Genomic DNA, 25,463 nt, shown 5'->3' with positions numbered 1-25,463 from the left:
TATAGGACATAGAATTGGCCCGCTGCAGGAGGTGCTAAGTTGGATTTATGATCTGTAGAGTATAAGACTGAGCTCCATTTATGGTTATCTATAACACTGCTTTATTTGTTACAAGGAATGGGTTCTAGCCTTTCAAAGGTGTGTGTGTGTGTGTGTGTGTGTGTGTGTGTGTGTGTGTGTGTGTCAACACAGCTTACCCTAAAGACTTTTCTGTTTGGCTTTAAAACCACATCTCTCTTCATTTATAATTTAGATGCCCATTTACCAGCTCTTTGTTCCAGCAGTGCTTGACCTCTGCTGAGTGTGTGTGCTTCTATATGTGTATACATAGCATACCATGTTTCACATTTCTCTCGAGGCTTTGCTGCTCGTTCCGCACCGACATCTCGAGGAAATCCAAAGCAACATAACTGACACATTCAGTCGATGTGACGTTGCTCCAGTGAGAGCGCTCCTTCACTTAGAAAATGTCAGTGGCAAAGGCCAAAGCTGTACTCCGTGTCACCAGGCCTGATAGTCAAAGTTAGTTTAACGCCAGATGTGTGTGTATGTGTGTGGGTGGCTGTGTGTGAGTGTGTGTAAGAGAGAGAAAGACAGAGAGAGTGGAGGATGATATAGTGTGTTTAATGTGCTGTAATATGGGTCAGGGGGACAGAGGCCCTTCTCCCTTGTTTGCCTTCCTTGTTGAGCTCCTCTAGTGTTTTGTGCTGCACTAATAGCTCACTAAAGCTGCCATTTCAGAAATGTCAAACAATGAAACTAAAATTGCATGGATGAAAACAAACAGAAAAGCCTCCAAGGCTGTGTGCACTCAGGATTAATAGACAGCCTAAAAGGGAGTGGAATGACCTTATTGCAAATGGGCAGCACAAACACTTGTCTGGGGCTTACATCAGGGAGATACAAGAACTGTCACACACACATAGAAAGATAATGGTGCATTGCCTACTGCTTAAATTCATATAATGAGGTCTTTTATAAGACCTGCAATACACACTGAATCTCTAAACAACACTTTTTTCACTTTTTAATCTGTTTCTTGCAATTCCTGCCTCCTGCTTCCTCTCTAAAAGTGCAAGAAAGAGCTAAGTGCAAGAAAGAGCTAAGTGGCATCCTTGGTGTGAGTGAAGGTAAAGAGCTGAATACTGGTTTCTGATTATTTTTTTTTTTACTTTTAAACGTGTGTGTTCTGTGCCTCTCTTGTTTGTTGTCAGATGGACGGAGAAAGTGGTGGCAGCGGAGAGAAAGCACATTAGAGGGAAGTAGAAAAAGACGGGAGAGGGTAAAGGCGAGGACAGACAAAAGGGAGGACATGAGGTGATGGAAGGAAACAAGAGAAAATCAGAAATAAAGCAAGGTGAAAAGATGAGGAGCAGGATCATCTGTAGAGGAAGTAATTGCTCTCTGCCTCTGTGAGAAAAAGACTGCGACTCAACATCACACGTTTGCCTCGGCACCTTTTTTCTTTGCCTGCAAATCACTAAAATTATTGCTTAAATGTTTGAAAGAGTGTCAGGGTTGGCAATTACAGGGACCCACTCAGGGTGTTTTTATTTTTTGAAAGACATGGAATATCTCTCTGGCCACCTGCTTTTCAAGATGAAACCTGCAATAGATTTACACTGTCGCAAAATGTGTGTGTGTGTGTGTGTGTGTGTGTGTGTGTGTGTGTGTGTGTGTGTGTGTGTGTGTGTGTGTGTGTGTGTGTGTGTGTGTGTGTGTGTGTGTGTGTGTGTGTGTGTGTGTGTGTGTGTGTGTGTGTGTGTGTTTTATATGCATCTCAGGGGAGCCTCCAGGTGGTTACCACTTTGTCTGACAGTCTTTCTAAGTTATATCAAGCCAGGTGTGTCCTTATTCCATTTGGTGCCTACATATTACCGTGTGTGTGTGTGTGTGTGTGTGTGTGTGTGTGTGTGTGTGTGTGGTTAATATGGATGAGGTGTAGATTCTGTGCTCTGTGACCAGCTCTTCTTGTCAGTGGCAGATTGCTTTCGGGTGCCCGCCCCTTCATCTCACATACCTGATGAGAGGGAAGAATGATGAAGGCAAAAGAGGAGGGTTGGGGCTTCACAGTAGACAAAACGAGACAGAAGAGAAGAGCAGATTTAATGAAACTGGGAATCATTGATATTCATCTAAAGATGAATGAAAGCACATGTGTCAAAAGGTATTTTGCTTGTCAGTTACAGATATTTAATAGATGGTTATTCAGACGGTCACACTTAGAAAATTGGGCAGGAAAAACATAAAGATGCATGCCATGTAGGGGTGGACCATATGGCCTCAAAATGATATCAAGATATTGCAATGTATTTATGCAAAAATTATATATTTTTTAGATATGCTATTTATTCATATATCGTACAATATTCATAAATTTTGTGTTCACTATCGCAGAAGATAAAAAACGTCTTTAACTTTTAGGCCAATATATCTATCATGCATTGGTATATAAAGAATCCTATATTATATACCATCTCACGCACGCGCGCAGACACACACACACACACACACACACACACACACACACACGCTCACCCAATTTGCACTCCCGTGGGAGCATTTCTTGCTTTCATCTGTATTCCCTGTTTGCCAGAGTTGGAGCGAGTGCCATATCGCTGAAGAGTTGGATTTTTGTGTTTTGCTTCAGTTTTTAGCTTTCCTCGAGGGAGTTTTCTATAGGTGCCTGCTTTCAAGTATCTATTTTTGTTTTCTTTTTAGCCTGCACTCTCTCATCTAAGAGTGGCCTCAAAACATTAATCAGTGAATGCAGAGATGCGTTGGATGTAACTCAGTGATGTTCCATACAGCATACGTACTGCTAATGAAAAAAAAAACTCAGGAAAACTTTAAAGGTTAACATTATATATTTTTTGCTATTTATTCATATATCGTACAATATTCATACATTTTGTTCAGTATCACAGAAGATGAAAAACGTCTTTAACTTTCAGGCCAATAAATCTATCATGCATTGGTGTATAAAGAACCCTATATTATATTACACACACACACACACACACACACACACACACACACACACACACACACACACACACACACACACAGGGCAGGCCAGTGACTCTTAAAGTCCACTTTTCCAGACATGATAGTGGGCTGTGATAGGTCAGTTAGCCAAGGTAAAGGCCTGCAAACGAGGTCATGGAGATTAGAAGAGAGGGGAGTAAGGCGAGGAGATATTTCACGGGAGAAAGGGCTGCACCATTGTCTTTCACCTGACGGAGATTTTAATCTTAGTGGCAATTTTACAGCAGCTCATAAACTCCGGCAGCCAGGCCTTATTGTTAACCTCCAATTGCTTGCAGGGCTGTAAATATGGCCGCCTTACATCGCTCTGGCCTTGCCGGTAGTTTATGGGAGTTGGGAAGGAGCTGCTGCTGGCACTGGGAGACTTGCCTGAGAATGATGAGGAGCAGAGAGCACGGGCTGACTAGTAAATAAACACATGGCTGATCAGCGGGACTCGACACACTCGACTGCACCGCACAGATTTGGCCGTGATGATACAATGCTACGTGCACTAGGCGGGTATTAGGCTTCATGTAATCTGTAAATGGACCCAAACATAGGGATTAGCCTTTGATTGCTCAATTTGACATTTAGATGTGACCATGAAGATCAGTGGCACATGACTCATTTTTTCCCCCCCAGATACCCATTACATTTATTTAGCATTTCCAGTGTTGTCACGAATTGAAAAGGATTGTGGATGGGCGAGTCAGGGTGACACAACCAGGCCGTGACTCAGTGATCTCCGCGCTGACATTTGATTGAGGGAGTCCTCTCCTGCTGATTGGATCCACAGCCAGTCAAGTGGAAATGGATCTCCCATGAGGCATTTGGTACATAGGCCTGAGCGCCATACCCAGTGATGTCTGAGCTCGTACTGCGTTTGTTTTCTGCCACTTTTCTCAAGTGTGTCGTCACCTGTGATTACCAAAACAGTTTAATTACATTTTTGTCCTTAATTAAGAACTCCACTGCCAACATGAAATAGAGCTATTATTGGTGGACTCCTCTCTGTTCCTCAGTAAGCACGACAGTCAGTTGCAAAATATGAACTCAGAGCTTTTAGACAGTGGTGGGTCAGTTCCTCCCGAGGCGCTAATGACAACTTGAGCACTCATAGCAGAGGAAGGTTACAAGATAGAAACTGAGACAGTGAGGTTTGCTCTACAGGAATTACAGACGGTAACCAGCTATAGCCCAGACACTATTATCAATGAAGTTGCAGTTCTCACAGAATCTGATTTTGTCACACAATAATCTCACTCAAGAAGTCTATTGAAACTCTAATCTGGAGCATTCAAGCACAACAGATGGTTAAAAACGGCGTCTAGACACAGTGTACTGTTTCAGGAAGTTGGTCTACACTGTTGGGTGGTTTACAACCTCTCTGATTGTCTGACTCCTCATTTTCTCTTGTCCCCTAAGTGTCTTCATAGCTGATGGAAACAATGGCCATAGCTATTAAAATGAGACCCAAATTGTAATAAGATATATTTTTTAATTAAATAGTTCTTTGAGTGTTCCCTATTTAGTCATTTGATTTCTTTAGTCGTGGATTAAACCAAATCAAATGACTAGAGCTATGTTCAGTATTTGTCTGGTGTTTCTGTCTTAACATTTCAAGCTGTTAAAGTACTGGTCCCTATGCAGCAATGCATCTTCCCTTGATAATTAATGTATTCACTTGGATGTACATAATTCCACTTGGTTTAGCCACAAGCCTCTGATAACTAGCTGTAACCCTATAAAAAAAAGTGAATTCTTCCCTGTCAGTTTTCAAACTTGGGGGTGTTGACAGCTCTGTTATATAAGGCTATTTGAGGGTTCAGTCCAGAATTGTTTTTTTTTCCCCTCTGGGTGCTTCAGTGCTTTCACTCATTCTCACTGTCACATATCAGACATTTGTCAGCCTGGTGTTGGTTCACAGAGGATGGAGATCCAAACTGTGGGCCTGCAGTAAACTCCCAGGCAGGGCTCCAGCACTGAGGTCTGCAATGTCTACTCTGCTACCCACGACCAGATGCCAAAAGATGCTGTTTCTCAAGACCAACCGCTCTGTGTTCATATGCAGTATACTGTCCGTGCACATAAATTGTAGATGATACCTACAACCACATACCAAACTAAACAATTTATTTAATGGGAGCATTTGGTTTTATTTCCATCCTCTACAGGGAGGAAAATAATTACACAAGCAGGGTCACCCTCAATCCTTTTTGGCACACTATTGAAGAATCCTGCTCTTTCCTTACTGCCTCTGGTTCCTACCAGCTGGCTCTGTTCCAGCAGCGGTCAGTGCTAAGCTGTTACCGGCTGACTGTTTGCTGTTGATGGTCAGTTTCACGCTGGGGCCAATGCTGGGGGAAGGCTATCAGGTGTAGACATTACACTAGACCTATATGATTGTCTATTTTTCTCACCGCTGACCCTCTGTCTCTCTGTGGGGTACTTTCTATTACACTGATGTGATGGATGGCTGCTGAGTGAGGTCAAAGTGGACCGCTGATAAAGGTGTGGGAAGTTAATGAGTTCAGGGCTGCAAAAGTCCCATCATCCCAAGAGAAATGATGCTCCAAAGTTTTGTGAGGGACAGGTCAATCATGTCGAAAAAGATAATCAGTAAAAGTTGTATGTCTGTAAACACCCTTTTGGTTTTGGAAATCAAGCTTTGGACGATTTATGGAATTAATTTGAATTAGTTTTTGACATGCATTTCTTTTTTTTCTTTTTTTTTTCAACGTTGTGAATTGTCCCTTAAACCCTTGACATTATTCAGGATTTGGTCAGGGCTGTAATTTTGTCATGGTGAAATACTTTTAACATTAATTAAAAAAGAATACTTGGCTGTAAATGGACCTTAGGTTGTGCGAGTTGATGGGAAATGTATATTCTTATCTGCCTCTTCAGTCTGATCATTGCCTATATCTCCTCTGTTGTAAGAATATAGATGTTTGCCTTTATTCCTACTCAGATGTTTTTTTTTATGCCACTCTTGTATCCCTTAATGCTTAATTCACAAGGTTGATTTTAAAGCAAAAGATTGGAATTGTGCTTATATCATATCATAACTACGCAGACCTACTCATACATGATCTACAGTGTTATACGAACAGGATCCTTGAGAACCTAAGGAGCTGACAGTCAAAGGCCTTGGATAGGAAAATGCATCAACCCCTACAAGACAATCTTGTTTGACTGCTTAATGTTTTATGTGCTTTTAGAAGGCTGGATCGTAGAAAATGGCCTCGCAGGATATCGTCAGTGTAGACGCGTGTGTAGAAGCCTGTGTCTGCCAGATTAACCAAGCAGGTGCTGCTCCTGTTGCCACTTGATAAAGGGAAACAAAAAATATGCACACCTCCATTTTTCTCCTGTTCCATAAAGACGTAAACAAGGCAGAGATAAGAACCTTACTGAACAATAGAAGCAATAGAAGCGTAGCATTCTCAGTCTCTCTTTATTTGTCTTGCCAAATCTCCCACCGCTGAGGCATTTACTTGATGAGAGGCAGATAAGGAAGACTTGGCAGGGTAGCACCATGGATAGATAGATAGATGGATGGACGGATGGATGAAGTGATGTGAGTAATTGAATTGGACACAACATTCTTGTGGTGTGGGTATGGTGTATTTATGTGGGTTTGCACTCCTGTGGGAACATTTCTTGCTTTCATCAGTATTCCCTGTTTGCCAGAGTTGGAGCGAGTGCCATATCGCTGAAGAGTTGGGTTTTTGGGTTTTGCCCCTCGAGGGAGTTTTCTATAGGTGCCTGCTTTCTCCCTTTGTTTTCTTTTAGCCTGCACTCTCTCTTCGAAGAGTGGCCTCAAAACAATCAGTGAATGCAGCGATGCGTTGGATGTAACTCATTGACGTTCCATATAACACACATACCGCTAATGGAAAAAAAACTCAGGACATGTTTACAGGTTAACATTTGTGTAGGTGTAGATACACGTTGGCAGCAGTTTGATGTATCTGGACCTTCACTCCCACTTCATGATGATTCGTGATCTATTGAAGTTGTTCTCATACATACAGAGTTAGAGGTCCAAGATCAGTGGGAGTTTATGTTGTCGCTCCGTGTCTGTGTGTGTCTTACGCTTTTAGTTTCTTTCTTTGCTTCTCTTCCCTACGCCCCCTCCTCTCCAGCTACCTCTTCTTTGCTCCCAGTCCTTCTCCTCTTATTCCACTGGTGTGTGTTTTCAGTCTATCATGTATTGTCTCCTGTGGTGAACCAGCCCATGGGCCTTACATTGATCTCTGCTGTCCCTACGCTGTCCTGGCAGAGGCCAGACACTTGGAGCCTGTTGATTGATCTTTGCCTGTTTCACCACCCATGGTCCCCCCACCTTGTTCCCCTCCCTGTCTTCAACTCCTTTATTTGCCTCGTCATCACTTCTCTGCCTCCTCTTCTTCTACCAGTCTTCATCTCCTCTCCCTTATACAACAGAATGATCTGGGCTAATGTCTATAATGTAGTCAACATGGTAACACTTTAACTCTCCTATTTAGCATTTATAAGCAGTATATAAACACTTAATACATTGTTTAACACACTATAATGTAGTTGTAAGCAGGTTTATGTATTAATGCATTTTGATAAAATGCATTAATACACTTGGTTATAACTACATTATAACGTGTTATAAACATCTATTGTTTATATACTGCTTATGAACACTAAAATGAGGGTGCTCAAAAAAAATGTTACCTTTAGATTTCTCAGTGTTATTTTCCAATATATACAATATATAATAACAGTTCAAATGAGTTTATCATGTTATTTTTTCTCATCATGGCCACTGTAGCTTGAAAATAAAAGTACACATGACTGTAAAACTTAGGCAACATTTTTTGCAGGAATATTTATATAATAATAATTACACTGTGGGTGTCTTGACAGTAAGCAGAGTACAATATAATTACAAAAAGGTGTCAGCACGGGGAAGTTTTGGACATACAACGTAAGTACTGGAATACACTTGATGTACAACCTAACCTATGCAATAGGAGATCTGACTGCATGCACTTAAAGAGCATGCATTAAAAAAAGAAAATGGCCAAAACTACAAATGAATGCTTCATGTTCACGGTGATGGCTTACACTGACAGCGTGCCGAAATGAGCAGGAACAATGTAATGGTTCGACAACCTCCACCACTCTGCCTCACTCACCTTCCCCTCGACCTCCTCCTTCTCCTCCTCATCTCACCTCATCCTATGAGGATGAGAAGTAGCATGCTTTGCATTAGCATCAAAATTCTATTTCACAATGGTCCATTATAATACTGGTATAATGATATGATTATAATGCCATGATATTTTAGTCAATATAACCTGCTGCACTTAACAGCTACAGATCACACTGCTGTGGTTACCATAGAAACCACATTTCAAGTTTGGCCTTTAAAAGTTATTGTTAGACATTACCCTCTTTTCCAGACATGCCACATACATCAGATATGATCTTGCAATTAATGTGCTGCTATGACAACTTACATGTCGTAACAGCGCGTGCGGGAAAAAAAAGAAACATATACATATATATATATATATATATATATATATATATATATATATATATATATATATATATATGTGTATGTATATATATATATATGTGTGTATGTATGAATGTATGTATGTATGTATGTATGTATGTATGTGTGTGTATATATATATATGTATATATATATATATGTATATATATGTGTGTGTGTGTATATATATGTATATGTATATATATATATGTATATGTATATATGTTATGTATATATATATATATATATATATGTATATATATATATATATATATATATATATATATATATATATATATATATATATATATATATATATATATATATATATATATATATATATGACTATGAAATGGCTGAGATAAAGGAAAAGAAGGTGGAGGGAGTTTTCTATAGGTGCCTGCTTTTCTCCCTCGAAAAGGTGATTATTTTTCATGTATTTCATTGAGGGGTAATTGCCTAAACAGGCCAGTCAGGCAGTCTATTAATCTGGCTACGGTAGCGGACAGCGTTAGCCGCTGAAGCGCTTTGTCTGGCTCTGTTGTTATTGTCAGGATGTCAATTCCTTTAAGCGTCCTCCTGGATTTATTCTGTCATTAAACAACCCGCTGTCTTGATTTTTCTCACCAGTAGAAGTTTGCAGGTATATCGATGCATGAGTCGATGCCGCTGGCTGGGAGGCATAGATGGATCCGGACTGGCCCTTTCAAACTCTTGTGAGATGGCAGCTGGCAGGAGAAAACCAATTTTTATTGGCTTTTTCAATTTGCGCTTGACCAGACAGGAGCAACACTATGCTAATTGCAATCGGTGAATCAATGGTGTAGTGTGTGTGTGTGTGTGTGTGTGTGTGTGTGTGTGTGTGTCTTTGTCTCTGTTGTGTGCTCATTCAAAATTGAAAAACCAGAAGAAGATGAATTCTCCTGCCACTAATACATTAAGTATGTACATTTCGGGGAATGGCTCTTTGAGATATATTTTCTATTCAAGGTCAAGTGCAAAGTCATTATCACATCTTAATATAAAGAAGAGGCGGGAGTCGGGTAACTGTATTTTGTAAGTAATCTTTGTGGATGTACTGTAATTGAAAAAAGACAACAGATGCATTAATAAGCAATACTTGGATTGCTCATTCAAAGCAGTTTCTTTTTCTGTACTTTATATCATTCCGGTCTCAGTAACTTGTGAATCGACATGTTAAGACAATCACGACAGCTCCCACCAAAACATTAATTAGCCAACATCACACCCACTCACACACACAGACAACTTTAATCCTTTACCTAGGGCTGGGCGATGTGGAGAAAATCAAATATCCCGATATTTTTGACCAAATACCTCGGTATCGATACCGCAACGATATTGTAGGGTTGACTATTGGTGGTTTCACAAAATATGTACACAATGAGATTTTTGATAAATAATCATCAGTAATGTGAATATAATGACTAAGTGGGTAAAGGCAAATAATAGAACAGTTACAACAGTCTGGTAAGTTCAGAAACGTACATCACTTGACTGTAATGCAGCCTTTAAAACCAGGAAAAGACAACACTTATGTCATATCACGATATTACGATATCCAAAATCTAAGACGATATCTGGTCTATCACGATATCGATATAATATCGATATATTGCCCAGCTCTACCTCTACCCAATGATAAAACAGCCCACGACAATAAACCAGCAAGCATCTGCTGAATACATTTGTGTTGATATGAGAGGGACAGACGACAAATGAGCAAAAACACTTTCTAAAACTTCTGTAGCGGGTTAAATCCACACGGAAGAGAATCTCCAAATCTTCGCCAGATGGCAAAACATTGGCAACTGTTAAAAGTTCCCCCTGAAGTATTTAGAACCATCCAACAGCCACACCCTGCGAGTCTTGAAATGTCTCCATCATCTCACATCTGTTCTGCGTTTTTTGTTGTTGTTGTCATCTGCAAAAGTTGCCTTGAAGAATGCAATTTTGGTTTTCTTTTTACATGAAATTCTGCATTTGTATCTGCCTGCTTTCTTTTCATGGCTTAAGTCACTGAATAGCAATACACAAGTGCCAGTGCACAGATAAAGGAAGAGGGCATATACATTATACATGTATATGTATAATGTGTGGGGGAACATTGCAATATATTGCAATATTGATCATTTCTCTCACCTCACTCTGTCTCACGTATGCCCGCAGGAGTGTGAAGACAAACCAACAGTGCCCAGTGATTGGATCGGTTTGTATGCAACATGTCTCTCTCAGCGTCCAGAGGATTTTATGTTGCCGTAATTAATGCAAGCACGAGTGCTTGATTTACAGAAGAGGTTTAGGTGTTGTTTGCAGATAATGTGGTTAAATGGATAGGATGGAAGTTGGCAAACAGCTAATGAAGACTAACAATGTGCAAGCCAAACATCGTTGATAATTTAAAGCTTCAGCAATGACGGATGCAAGTCCACTTGTCACACACTGCACACGTGCAGCAGTAAAACAGCAACTCGTATACCTTTAAAAAAAATCTTTCATTATCTCACAAGCTTCACTGTGAAGAATGACATAGTTTGTTCTTTGATTGGATCATTTTACATGACTTGTGTGAAATGTAGGGTGAAAAAAACAACTGAAAAGACGGAGTACTTGGGTGTTGTCATGTGGAAAAGCTACAGAAGGTTTGGTTGAATTTGTATTACACCTAGAGCCATAAAAGAGGGACTGTATAATATACATGTTAAATGAACCGTTATACTATTCCCAGAATTTTATGTACAGTAGAGAGAGAATCAGACAGACTGGTGGACACAAAAACTGTGCGTAGATGTGATGGACACAGCGACAGAAGAGATGATGAGACAGACGTACGGAGTGAAATTTGAAAGAGGTGACCCTAAGCAACCAATCACTATCCTCCTGGGGCATAGGAAACCGCAATAATGCAATAAAAGTTCAAGATGCAATGATTTTATTGCTGTACCATCTGAAGTGTTCTAGGGATTTGTGTCAGTCTGCTGAAGAGTGAAAAAATACCTAAATCACACACAAACAATATAATAATATGAACTGTACAGTACACCGAAGGCCAATGTCTTCACATAGTGTTCTCTAACAAAGTATAAAAAATCCTTGAATACGTCCAGAACACTGAAGAAGTGAGTGGTGTCATACAGTGTGTGGGCTTCCTGAAGAGTTTTGTATTACAGGTAGTGGTATATGTTAGTACAGTACAGTACAGTACACGCCATCTCGATCTGACAAGACGCCTGCAGCTACACGAAATTGCGACCCACGCACCTGGTTCATATCGATGGAGGCTTCAGAACAATGTGGGCGTGCTGTAAATGGAGGACGCAGTGTCCTGGAATGAGCTCCAAAATTACCTGTATGCCTCCTTCCAGGTGTCCAGAGATTGGACAGACAGGTGGATGGATGGATGAATGGATAGAAAACATAAGTGAGCACGGGGTAAAGGGACTGGGGCGAGCATGGGCTCTGAGACACACAAACGGTAGCCTGAAGACAAAGGAGCAGCTTGGGACTGTGGGTGTGTATGGGCGAGAGAGAAACAATGACGGACTATGATGAAGAGTCATTGTGCTTTTCTTGCCGCCATCCATCTCCACTGAGACTCACAGCGAAAATGTTAAATGCTGTCATTTTCTATGCAATGTGTTGTTTTTTTAGGTGTGTAGATATCGCATGGCTCACACAACACAGGCTCTCTGTGAAACATGACCGGTGAAGCTGGCATGAGATCAAATACAGCAGCCATCCAGTGTCTGGAGTCTGGACCTTTATTATTATTAAACACACCATATATATATATATATACACCTGTATATATATACACCTGTATATATACCATTTAAAAAAAAAAAAAAGTTACCTCCATATTTTACCACAAACTTGTTTGACATTTCATTCTTTGGTATGGTAGACTTTTTTTCTTATTTTTACCTAACCCAAAATGGACAAAAATGTCATAAAAATGTGAATGCTGTAAATAAATGCTTACATACAGTAAGTTTTCTCTGTCAGGTTAGCTGTATCATTTTAGGAAGACTGTAAAGTTGCATGAATTTAACCCCTGTTCAGCAGTTTGCAGCGTGACTTGGTGTCGTGAAAGAGCTATCGGGCAAAACGGAGGCGGAACATTTTTGTGAAGTGGCTCCAAGGCTATAGCGGCTGACGGGGACATAAAACACAAAGCAGCAGGGGCAATTTTAATTACTCTCTTTCTGTCTTGTTGTCTTGGTGACGAAGGGGATGAGGGATGTTTGCAGGTGACGACGCAACCCGGTGCATCGTAGAGGCATGTGAAGGGAAGCATGGAGAAAGTGGAAGTGAGGCATAGACGTGGTTTTGAGACCAAACAGGTGGATGTGAGATCTCCAAACAGGTGTGCAGTCGATGAAGTGTGCTGTGGAAGGAGAGAGCTGGAGAGAATGTTTTGACACCGTTTTATTTACCAGAGGCCTCCTCCTCAAAGCTGCTGGTGTCTGTCCTGTCTGCTTGAGTTGCACTGACAGGACTATAGAGGCTCCAAGAGATAAGAAGAAACAGTGGTTCCAGCAGCAAAGGAGGTATTTTAAAAAGCTAACGTCACAAAGGTCAGAGGCGCCGGTCATCTGAAACACGCATACGTACATGTGCAGAATCCATGCATGAATGTTGAGCTTTTGAAGCGTAGCTTTCTTTGAGATGAAAGACTGAGTCTGAAATGTTCTCTGGGCCCAGGGGTGACGGCACAAGTTGAAAGGAAAGTGTGGGGGAAGGATAAAAAGGTAAAAATGAAAACAAAATAGAAAAAAAAAAAAAAAAACAGTAAAAGTCATCCGCTGCCGGTGCCACAGGCTTTGCTGACACATCCCTGTGTTTGTTTAAGTTAGTTAAAAATGGAGTCTGTTGTGGCCACAAGTTCCTCTCATCTCCCCATTTTCTACTGGCTGGCCTCCAAAATTAAAAGCAAAGTCAAATAAATTGAAGCCTTTTTAACCTTTATATTTATTTTCATGGCAGCTTTTTTTTTCAAGCTTTCTAAATAGGACCTTTTTTTGTGCCCCAAGGTTTTGTTCATTTTAGTCTCTTTGTTTTCCTTTTTCCTCCGACTATTTTTTTTGGTCACAATTTAGCTATGATCGATAGTCACTTACTCTGCTACCATTAATCCTGGTTAGTTTTGGGTTGCACCAGAATACTTTAAATTGAGTGCTTGGCGAATATTATAAAGAGCACTTAAAGAGCTTACGTAATAAGTGGTCCTTCATGCATCTAGACGGGGCGGGGCAGATTTTTTTTATTGAGCTTTCATTTAGCTCTCTCTGGACTTGAAGTTCAATCACACTGAAATAAACAGTATTTCTTAGTAGAAAAGAAGAGAGGAAAGAGCTGGAAAATTGCCCTAGGAAGAAGGATGGAGGGAAGAAAATACTAAAGCAGGACAGAGAGCTCGGGAGTGCTGGTCAGCAGAAATGTCAGTTGCAGAATTCGGGCAGGCAGAAGGGAACCTTTGTATCTCAGATACCGCATGTGAAATGTGCTGCAACACACATTACACGGTCAGTATGTCTTGTTTGCTCTAAGTTCTAGATGTAACTGCTTGTGTAGGGTCATGCACTTAAACATCTGGATGCATTTATGATTAGACAGCTTTTATTGAATACTTATTTCATATTTCACATCATTCTCAATTTTCAAAGTGTCATACAGAAAAACGCACTTGGCAGTCAAAACTGCCTTTTGGTTTTAAAAAATATATATTTTGGAGGTATTTTATGCCTTTATCAAGAGTAAAAAAATGAGACAAGAAATGAGGGGAGATTGACAGTGAGACCACGGGACCTGGGCCAGACTTGAAGCGGGTACTTTGCAGTTTATCACCTCAAACGTCTAGGGCACCCAAAACTGCCTTGGTTATTATTATTATTATTATTATTATTATCAAACCCTCACAATTATGGGTTGGTTATTTTACTCAGCGGAATATACATGCAGGTATAAGACAGAGCTTGTGAGACACGAAGTGAACACTATGACTGTTACTCCGTGGATGTTTTCTTTTCTCACCCCAGAAAACGTATTGTTGGCTTGTTGCTCACGACAGGGGAGATGAATAGCCATGAGCGGTAGTTGTCACTTGACAACAGCTGAAACTGCTGCACACAGTGTCAGTCACTTCTCCTGTGCCCCAGACTGATAGCAGAACCACACCACTGGAGCAGCTAACATTCGGCTAGCTTGTAGCCCTTCCTCTCAGCAGACATTTTGACTTGTCAAACATAGGTTTAACTAACGGCTCCATTTTAGATGCTGCTATGCCCGCGGAGGGCACTGCTAACAGCATGCTGTCTTACTCACCTGGTTTACTGGGACATCTAAATCAGCTATTGTTAGTGTATGTTATTGATTACAGCTGTGCTTTTCTTGTTATGACATGTAAAAATAGTGTGTACAGTGTATGCAACATTTTTTTTTTTTTACATTACAAGCTTTACATTCATTAGTTCTTTTAATGAACTTTATCTTATTTTTAACTTATCTTAGGAATAGACTCTTGAGCTACTGTATTAGCGCTTGTTGTGTGATAATGACTGATCCTTGTTCTTAACATATTCAGAGCAGGAAATGGACCTTTAGACCTCCTGTGTGGGAGTGTTGCTATCAGTGTATTTATTCAGCAGGGATAAGATAGGAAGATGTAAGTATTGATTGTAGGCATAGCTAATCACTTCACAAGCTCCATACTAGCAGCCGGGGTCCTCTTTCTGTGTTGCCTTTACTTAGGATCACAGATAATGAAGACGTGACCACCTTCTAGGGGTCTTGATGTTAGTTTATTAATTCCAGCAAGTCAGTTTTTATCATAATGAAGTGTGTAACTGTGTACTAAACACACATGTACACGCAAAGGCAGACACTAATGCAGACACCACACACATTCAATTGGAAGTGTTGGTATGCATTTTAGTTGGTCATCGTTGTTGTGTGTAGCTAGTTTTAAATGGGTACCGGTAATTGGATCTATATACAAAGTAGATCTATGTGTGAAAGTAATGTGTTTGTGGATGTCTGCTATGGGTTGGTAAATTCATATTCATTTTATATTAATGAATTGTGTGTGTGTGTGTGTGTGTGTGTGTGTGTGTGTGTGTGGGTGTGGCAGGCATTGACGGAGAGAGTTACCTCAAATCATCCCTGATGTTAGGTCAAGAGAGCTGTTCAGTGTAGTGGGAGGAGGGAGTAGTTTAGCATCTTACATTTATGCTTTGATGTCCTACTACCAGATGTGCTGAGGTTTTCGGTGCCATGTGCGATAAACAAACCGTTTGATGCACAATTTTTCAACACAGACGGAAACGGTGAATTCTGTTGGCTGGATTGTAGATATTTTAACATGTAGGTCTCAGAGGGTTAGGGTAAATGGCAGAACAGCTCTTCCACTGGCTCTCCTCAGGGCTGTGTCCTGTCCCCATTACTGTACATTTTTTTACACTAATGACTGTAGAAGCCAGCAGGCACATCCTGGAGTTCGCTGATGACACGGTCATCATCAGCCTGCTCTGTAAAGATGAATCTGAGCATGGGCCAGTGGTAGATATGCTTGTCCAGCGGTGTGATTAGGTCTTTCTCCAATTAAATGCCACAAAGACCAAGGATATGGTCATTAATTTTAGGAAATCATCTACCACCATCTCAGATCTTCATTAAATGAACTGGAGTTGAGTTTGTTGAACAGTATAAGTATCCAGGAATAGTCATTGATAAAAAAGTTGTGATGCGGTCTGTAAGAAGGGACAACAGCGGTTGTACTTTCTTAAGAAGTTAAATACTTTTAATGCAGATTAAAAAAAATTATGTCTTTATTACTTTTGCCATGATTGCTTGGTATGGTAACCCGAACATCAGGGTCAAAGACCACCTAAGCCATATTGTGAAGGTATTGTGGTAAGGTAATAGGTATCCCACAGTCCCCCTTATATTTGACCAGCAAGTACTTCACGAGGCCCGGCCTGTATAACACTGCACAAAGCACCCCCTTCACTTTCACTTTGAAATACTCCCCCTCAGGCCGTAGATTTAGAGTACCCCGGTTCAAGAGCAACAGGTGTACAAACTCCTTTGTTCCCTGTGCAATAACAGCAACTGTAGACAAGACGTGTGTTGAAACCCATTGCCTGCAGGTGGCACTGATCCTGCTGGTGATGAAGCTAATTAGTGCGTTTAAAATCCGAGTACGTGGTAGTGCAAAATAAGCAAACACTCACCAGATGTTTCCAAAATTCGCCAGATTTGATCCTACACGGCCTCCTTATGTTTAACATGTATTTTAATTTTGACTGCAGGCACAATATACTAGCTCCTTATTTACTCACTAACGAAACCTATCTTTGTATAGGGACTTTGTTGCTTCTTTCCATCCTTGTTATTGTTGTTGGAAACCCCCGGCCTCCCAAGAAACCTTTTGTTCAGTATTTGCCTGATAAAACAGCGACTTGACGTCATTATGTACATATAGTCTTTTCTGAAAAGGTTTTTTTTTCGCTTTGCCAAAGGAAGCAGCCAGGTGCTTTTTAATGTGTGGCTGTACTCAGAGCACACTGTGGCCAGTACTGATAGGATTGTATGTTTATGGCAGTTAGGGAAAAATAACATTTATTTATCCATCCACATCTGTTTTCTCTGCTTAGGGCTGAGAAACACAGATGGGAAGTAAATGCACCATCACGGGTTTCCTGAGAGCATAGCCAGCCTGTTTGTCGGTTTGTGTGTCCATCATTGTCTGAGACTGCCTGGGTTTCTCCGCAGCAGGCTCACTGTTGATTAGGTCAGATTCAGCACCAAGCAGGTCGGGGATGATTGGCAGTAGACTGTTTATCTGTTCTGTTTGCCAGCTGCCCCCTGTCACACCCTATCAGTGATAATCAGCTTGGACAGAAAACTTAGACCTAATATGGATGACAGACCTCTCTTCTTTATTCATCTTTTACCTCCAAGTCTTACTGTGATAAAGAAGGCAAGAGTAATGCAATTTGTTAATCAGACAGTAAAGAAATGCAGGTTTACTTTTCATTTAAAGGACTAGACCAGAAATTATTTTTACACCAAGAAGTTATATTGCGTAGGCTGTTGGCGAAAAACATGTTTATTATCTCCGCCTGTGTGTGTGTGTGTGTGTGTGTGTGTGTGTGTGTGTGTGTGTGTCTGTGCGTTTCTGTCTGCAGCTAATCTTGCATACTACTGGACCTATCAGCCCAAAACATTTTTGTGCACATTTATGACTGTATGCTCCAGGACCTCTCGTGGTTGCAGTGATTCACATTTAAAAAAAAAAAAAAAAGATTTTTTTTTATTGACTGCTCTTTTTTTATACCATCATTGACTCCTAAACCTCACCTCTCTTAAACGGCTGGTGGTCGATAACAACAAATCACACAGCAAAAGACATTTCCAGCAATCGGCTAGGCTGAAAACAAGCCTTACCTAGTCCGTCTGCCACATTTTGGCCTTTGTCGTGGCTCAAATACTGACATCCTTAGAAAGGTTTGGTATAATTTTAAACCAAACCATCTGCCGATTAATTCCTTACGTGATATGTTATGATCCACTAAAGTTAGGCATGACACAAGATGAATAATTCCCTGTTAGCTTTGCTGCCATCGGGAGCCAATATGTACAAGCAGGCAGTGGGTGGGGTAAAATAAGACTGGATATAGGACAGTGGCGTTAGTTCCTAGCCGCTGACGGTGTAGACAAAGAAATTAGGGGCAAATGTTTTGACACGTTTGGCCACAGTGTATTTTGGCCTTTTTTGTTTTTGTTTTTAAGATTATTTTTTGGGAATTTTTAGGCCTTTATTGACAGGACAGCTGAGTAAATGAAAGGGGAGAGAGAGGGGGAATGACATGCAGCAAAGGGCCGCAGGTCAGAGTCGAACCCGGACCGCTGCGTCGAGGAGTAAACCTCTATATATGGGCGCCCGCTCTACCAAATAGCTACCCGGGCGCCCATATTTTGGCCTTTTAACGGAGTCGGGAGGGACAGTTGAGTGAGATTCAACTCTTTTTGTTTGGGAAAGGAGATAGGGACAAACCTGGCTGAGATATGTACTCTACTGAGTGCACTTTTCTAGTTAATCTATTGCTGCTCTTGAGTAGTTTAGTTATTTACTTATAAAACCTAGAATTTAATTTGCTCATTTTGTAAAATGTACTTTGACAATAGATATAACTTTTATTTTTAACATGAGGGCCTGAGACAATAAATATAGATTATATATTAGAGCACCTGAATCACGAGGGGACAAACATGACAACACAGACAAAGTTCTTTAGACAGACATTGATCCCGAGATATTGCAGTGCTCCTCACAGCCATTGTCTTGACATGTCTGCTGTACTGATGTGGACTCAAGCATGACACAAGCCCTACCACCTTGTCCCAGACCTAAATCAATAAATTATACATTCTGTGACGTACATCCAGTACACCTCAATATGTGCTGCATGCTGGTAGGAACGCATGGGTGCACACACAATATCCAAGCAGGCTCTATGTTTCTATGCTCCAGAACATAATTATGCTTTATGTTTCTATACTCCAGAACACAATTATGCACGCATTAACATACTCATCATCATCAAATTAAAGTCAGCACTCTATAAGTACCAATGCAGGATAATAATTGCTCATCTTCTCCTGTTTCGCCTTCAACTGTCTGCAGTTTTTCTTCTCACCATTCATCCATCTCGTCCCACCTCCCTCCCTCTGTTCCCTCATTCTTCTCCTTTGTTTCTTATTGTCTCCCTGCCGTACTCATCTCTGCACCATTAATCTTTCAACCAATGAATTGGAGCCACTGACTCTATCACTCCTATTATCGACTGCAACCGTCCCTTATTTATGTTCCATTTTTCTCCCTCTCTTCTTTACTCAGCCTTTCTACTGTTGGTCCATTGACCGGCATGCAATTTCTTACATGAATAATGCAAACAGGGATACAAAAATAGTTGAACTCCTTCTTTCTGTTGGCTGGGATTTGTTCTGCAATAGTTTAACTGAATGTGCTTGGGCTGATTTCTATTCAGCAGTGGCAGCCACTTTGTTAGAAGGAAAAGAGATTTGGATGTATTTTGGTAAGGTATTGGGGCTCCCAAAGCTGCATTCTTAGTGAAATAGACTAGAACGGCTGATTGTGAGATCAGGATGCAGATTTATTCAACTTCTCAGCGCTCACAAGTGCTGATCCAGGATCACTGAGATGGTGCCCAGGACAATCCTATTCATTAGCCAACACCCGGAGCAGCCACATCAACATATGGCAGTCTGCAGGCAAAAATAAAATTTCAGTTTCCAGCAGTGTTTGCTGATGTGCCAATACTAGACGTATATCAAAGTGGCCAGCTTCCATCAGCTAGCTTTCACTGCCTTCCAAAACAATAGAGGGTATTTCAAGTTAAAGGTCCCATGGCATGAAAATTTCACTTTATGAGGTTTTTTAACATTAATATGAGTTCCCCCAGCCTGCCTATGGTCCCCCAGTGGCTAGAAATGGTGATAGGTGTAAACCGAGCCCTGGGTATCCTGCTCTGCCTTTGAGAAAATGAAAGCTCAGATGGGCCGATCTGGAATCTTCTCCTTATGAGGTCATAAGGAGCAAGGTTACCTCCCCTTTCTCTGCTTTGCCCGCCCAGAGAATTTGGCCCACCCATGAGAGAGAGAGACATCATGGCTTTCAAACGAGCAAAGTGGCAGTTGGTCAAGGCCACACCCCCACCCTCCACCTTGCCCCCCCCTCTCTCCTCCTTAATAGCTACAGACACAGAAATGGCACATCCTAAGGAAAGCTCATTGTGGGACTGGCTCTAGTGGCTGTAATTCTGCGCCAAGGCTGAATTTCATGAAAGAGACTTAAGATACAGTATTAGGGGACCACTAAGGCCTATAGAAAAGCATCCAAAAAGCAGCATGTCATGGGACCTTTAACACAACCATGTTTCTGACTGTGTTTTAAATACCTTAGGAAACACCATTGTACAAGCACTGTACAGTACAGTCTGTACTGATCTTTTGTTTTCATTAACAACAACTTAACTACTCAAAAGAGATGTGTGGATCAAAGGCCAATCACTGACTCATTCTCCACGTCTCTCCTCCTCTCCCTTCAGCTTCTGAAAAGAACATATGCTTTAAAACACAGAGTGATGCCATAGTGATTAAATTGATGTTTACCATGTATACCATTACAAACACAGTCACTAGCTTATAGACTATTTCATACAGGTTTGTGTTGGCATGGTGGGTGTGTTCGTAGATGGTGAAGGTCCAGGTGCACATATAGTAGATCCCACTAATCTAGGGCTGTGCTCGATTGAAGAAATTCTTAGTCAACTAACACTCATTCAAATGTATCGACTAATCGATTAGTTGATTTAATTGACAGATCAGTAAATCTGAGTTTCTCCACAAAGAGTCATGCAAAAGCACCACTTTAATTCTTGTGTTTACCAGAGATGTGCTCGTACGTTTCTTGGAAATAAGTCATTCAGCATGAAAAAAAGCATAAAACATGACTAATCGACTAAAGAAATCTAAGTTGACTAAGACCAAAACCACCGATTAGTCGACTAATCGACTAAGAGGGAGCAGCCCTATAATAATCCCCCTAGTGCTCCTTTTCCCATTATAGAGTCCAAGCCCGTACATAAACATGCTCTTGAAGCCCAGCAAGAGTCTTGTGAGGGGTAATAGAGTTAATTTCTACCTCCCTGTCTTGAGGTGGCATAATTGGTTCTCTACGGTGAACTAGAGAAATAAAAGTGAGCCACATCATTTCTGTCTTTGTCCGACTCCCATCCCTCAGTCATCTTGCAGAGCATTGAAAATCACAGGTTTCGTCATTGTTCCCAGCACTGTTTTCTAAACGCTGCAACACATTCTTTGCATGTTGGTCTTCATCTATTCTTTACAACCAGTGCAGTGCCCGTTCAAAAGATGCCTGTTCGTAACGGGCCGATTGCTTGGCCTTCGGTACCGCTCATCCAAACAACTTCACACTCGACACTCCACTTCCTCGGGGTCCTGAGCAATACACCTGCCATGACTTAGTTGCATCCCCTAGCAGTGCTAGAGTATTTGCTAACAGCTAGCTCTTTTTGGACCAGGCTATTTCTGGAAACAAAAGCGTTTATTCTGAAAGTTACATAGCTGATGCTTGAAATGTTTGAAGTTGCTCCAACATAACATCTCCGGTCTCTTGTTCTTCATCTGTTCTTGAGTTTACTGGTTTACTGTAGTGAGCAAAGGAGAGCAAGATTTACCCAGCATGCTGTTCGGCGATGTAACCGTTATTAGGGGTCTCCTTTTAATACACAACACAGTGTGTACATAACACACTACTAATACATATGTCCTGTACATACTGCGCTTCCTTGGGTCCTCAGTAATACACCTGCCAAGTGTGAAGTCGATCGGATGAACGGCTGTCGAGAAGATGGAAGGACAGACATGCAAACAGACAGACAGAAAAAGGTCTTCCATTTTAGTTAAATGCTGCAATGCTTAGAGGACTCCTCAATCAAGTTTAGTTAATCTTAACCATACTGTAAATTCCAAGCATTGATTTGAAACTCACTTACATTTCCTTTTTTTAATTTGAATTTGACATTTCTTTAGCATTTCAAATGAGGGCAAGTGTGTAGTTAACCTTCTGTAAGGTAAGGAATGTGTACTATGATGTGTTACTATTGCAGGCTTTTTTATAACATGGAGTGTTTGTGAGTGGCAATTGAAAGCCTCAATGTGACCACGAAACTCGCCTTTGTCCCAGTTTTAGCTTTGTTTGGATGAACCTAGCAATGGATAAGCATTATTCATTCCAATAAACCACAATTTCAAAGAAGGACATGATGGAGCAGGATGTGACAAAACAAGTTGCTATTATTCTTTTTCCTACTGTATAGAGAAACTGCATGGTATCCAGTGTATCCTGAGAATTGTGAACTGAAAATTCATATTTTTTTCTTTTCTTTTTTTTTTTGCTGTAGTCCCATCACATACTGAGCCGTAGTGCTGGTGAGTGTGTAATACTTCGCAGAGCTTTGTGGTACTGCTCTAAAAACCAAGCAGACACTGGTGTGTTTGGTCTGTTCAGTAAAGAAAGGTGAGAAAGAGATTCTGGCAGTCCACAGATGCGTCAGACATTCAGTGTGCCAGAGGGATTTCTGAGAACCAGACTGGCACAACGCATTGTGCACTACCGATCAAAGATCTTCTCCCAGTTGTGCTTTTTTTTTTCCTCTTTTTGCTCCATTGGTCACCTTTTTCTCCCTTCTGTTTTTGTCTCTGTTCATCTGTCTTGTGTTCTATTGCTCATTCTCCAGTCAGCCACTTTTTATGTCTTTGTTCTCTATTTCTATCTCTGTCTCTTCCCTTCATTTTACCTTTTTTCTTTTTTATTTCTCTCTGTGGGAATTTCTCCGCGTACGCATCACACAGCCATGTTGTCACATAGATTGTACATTTCTGGTCCATGGTGATATTATGTCATATTCTTATCCAACATTATAGCACAATATCTGAATATGCTTTCTGTATATATAGATTCAGAAACATCACCATCACATACTTTTGTTTTTGGTGATGAATCATGGCCATTAGTCATTGCTGTAGTAAATGTCACCCAGGTATCTTTGCTTCCAGCTACACATATTAATATGAAAAATGAGTATCCAGTGACCAGGAGCCACTGTTGATTCAGCGAGACTATAGCATGAAAAATTGGAAGCGTCTGTATTATTATTATTATTATTATTATAGGGTGACTAATTAACATAATGCACATCTCTGTGGCGGTAACATGAATGAAAAATTGTGACAAATGTTATTATTCCACACTGGTTATTAATGTTCATGCTGCACGTCGCTGGAAATGAAACTATGATTTGTGGACTTTTGGGAGCCGCCTGAGCCGAGCGCATTCGCATGGGTTATCGTGGTGGGTGGGTGAAGAGATTTGTGAAAGGAGCCCCAGATCTCTGCTCTGCTCCGTCTCCCCTCCCTGCAGACTGCTGCTTGTTTGTGTTTAATAAGGGAGATTAATTAAGCTCATTGGTATTCTAGGACACTGGCTCCAGCTGTTTCCCTGCGCTAGGATCAGCAAGGTCATCCATTTGAATTGTGCTGTATGAACGTGGGGAGTCTCGAAGGAATCAACTGGGAGGCTAGCACCCACTACAGTGAGCTTTCGTGACTAGTGGGATGGATTGATATCCGGGACAGACGCTCACTGATCGGACAGCTATTCTATCAATCAATCCTTTTGAGGTTCACAACTCTGCCATGCATGTTCATACAGTACGTGAAACAACTTCATGTTCAGGTGTGATTAAATGCTGCTCTCCCTCAGTGTTTCTGTCTCTGATGCATTGCTCCTATAGCAGACAAATGCACACATTGTAAAAAATACCATTTGTCTTTTTATTTGACTGAAAGTCAACAAGGTAAACAGCAATGTAAACACTTGATAAATAGGCAGTCTCTTCAGTGTGATTGATATTCCCTGTTTTGCCTTGATGCAATGTTTAATACATAAGGCCATCTGACAGGCCCCTTAGCATCAACGTTAATTATCAGTGAAACACAGTTCTGGGCCCAGTTCCAGGAAAATGAAGATCTGCTTATAAATTAGCAACTGTAACTCTGAAGTAATGAGTCAAGCAAAATGTGTACAAGTATTTGTAGTGCGCTATAAGTGATGACAACATCGTGCCAAAGTGTAAAGTCGTTATACACTAGAGGAAAAGGAGGTACAGCTGATAGATGTAGTGCAACCTCAGGTCAAACAGTTTAACTGTACCTTTTATTGTTGCATCGATAAGCGTACTTTGAGTTGGATCGAGCTGAGACAGCGCTTTGAGAAAGTGGTGTCTGTGTGAATTACAGTCGGCAGCAATCAATTTAGAGTTTGCTCTTTTGGGGTTGACAACATATTATTCCTAAACACTGTCTCTTTTAATTACAATCAGTAACTGCAGATCCGCAGAAGTCCTTTTGCCTACACGGATAATCCTTCATCATCATTCAAACAGTCACTGCACCTGTTCCAATAGTTAAAGCTGATTGGCTGGCAAGGCAACTGCCTGCTCCTGGCGCTTGGTTTGTGTCTAGCAGTGAGCAAACAATAGGCTCGTTCGAGATGAACTGCGCCTTGCCTGTAAAGTGGGAGAGCATGCAACAGCAGCCGGGGGTAGTGGCAAAAAGCCGTGGTGAAGTCGGGCAGTTTACAGCCCTTTTCTAGCAGCCTTCAGGCTGAACAGGAAGTCACAGAAACACTCCCATCCTGTTAGGTCCGATTCCGATTTAATAAATGTTATGAGACCCATATACCAGCTTGTACACAGTCTCCAGTTGTTACTATTAAGACAGAGTAGCTGTTAAAATGCTCTAACTGCAATCTGTTGCTGATGTGAATAGACAACAGACTGTAGTCTTCTAAACTTCTAAACATCACTATCAGCCACATGTGTTCTGTACACAATAAGCCTTTAAATCAGACAGATAGAAATTAAAATCCCTCCAATTCAAAAACAATAAAAAGGTTTATATAAAACGTCATCATGTTGAGTCGATTCTGAACCAGTCAGCTTTTGGATCAGCTAAGAGCCAGGCGTTTCCCCATCATGCCCTGGGTCTTGCAGTCAGTGGAGAGCAACTGCAGCGCCTGGCTCTAAAACCTGCGGCCGCCTTGATCTCGTGAGGTCATCGTTGTCCACGTGTGCGTGACGTCAGAGCAAGTCTAACCGGCGTGCGTTGGGCGGTGATCGCCGGTGATCGATTCTGCGCAGATCTGGTTCATCTCACAACAACAAGCCTAATGTCACAGAGACAATTCACAGTCCAAATCTTCTAT

General features: G+C 41.1%; 1 protein-coding gene across 4 annotated transcripts in view; it reads left to right on the top strand.

The window, feature by feature from the left end:
- Positions 1–25,463, top strand: part of b4galnt4a (beta-1,4-N-acetyl-galactosaminyl transferase 4a) — a 157,612-nt gene that overhangs the window by 61,975 nt on the left and 70,174 nt on the right. Inside the window, exon 1 of one of the 4 annotated variants that reach the window (XM_039807653.1) lies at positions 13,966–14,115. The exons of the other annotated variants lie outside the window; for them this stretch is intronic. Within the exon in view, the coding sequence (XP_039663587.1) occupies positions 14,029–14,115 (87 nt within the window). The 5' untranslated portion in view covers positions 13,966–14,028. Of the gene's footprint in view, positions 1–13,965; positions 14,116–25,463 lie in introns of those variants that run through there. 4 annotated transcript variants of the gene reach the window in all.

This window comes from Perca fluviatilis, chromosome 8, assembly GCF_010015445.1.
Source record: "Perca fluviatilis chromosome 8, GENO_Pfluv_1.0, whole genome shotgun sequence".
In the NCBI taxonomy this organism is placed as follows: domain Eukaryota; kingdom Metazoa; phylum Chordata; class Actinopteri; order Perciformes; family Percidae; genus Perca; species Perca fluviatilis.
This window is presented reverse-complemented; position numbering and strand designations above follow the sequence as displayed.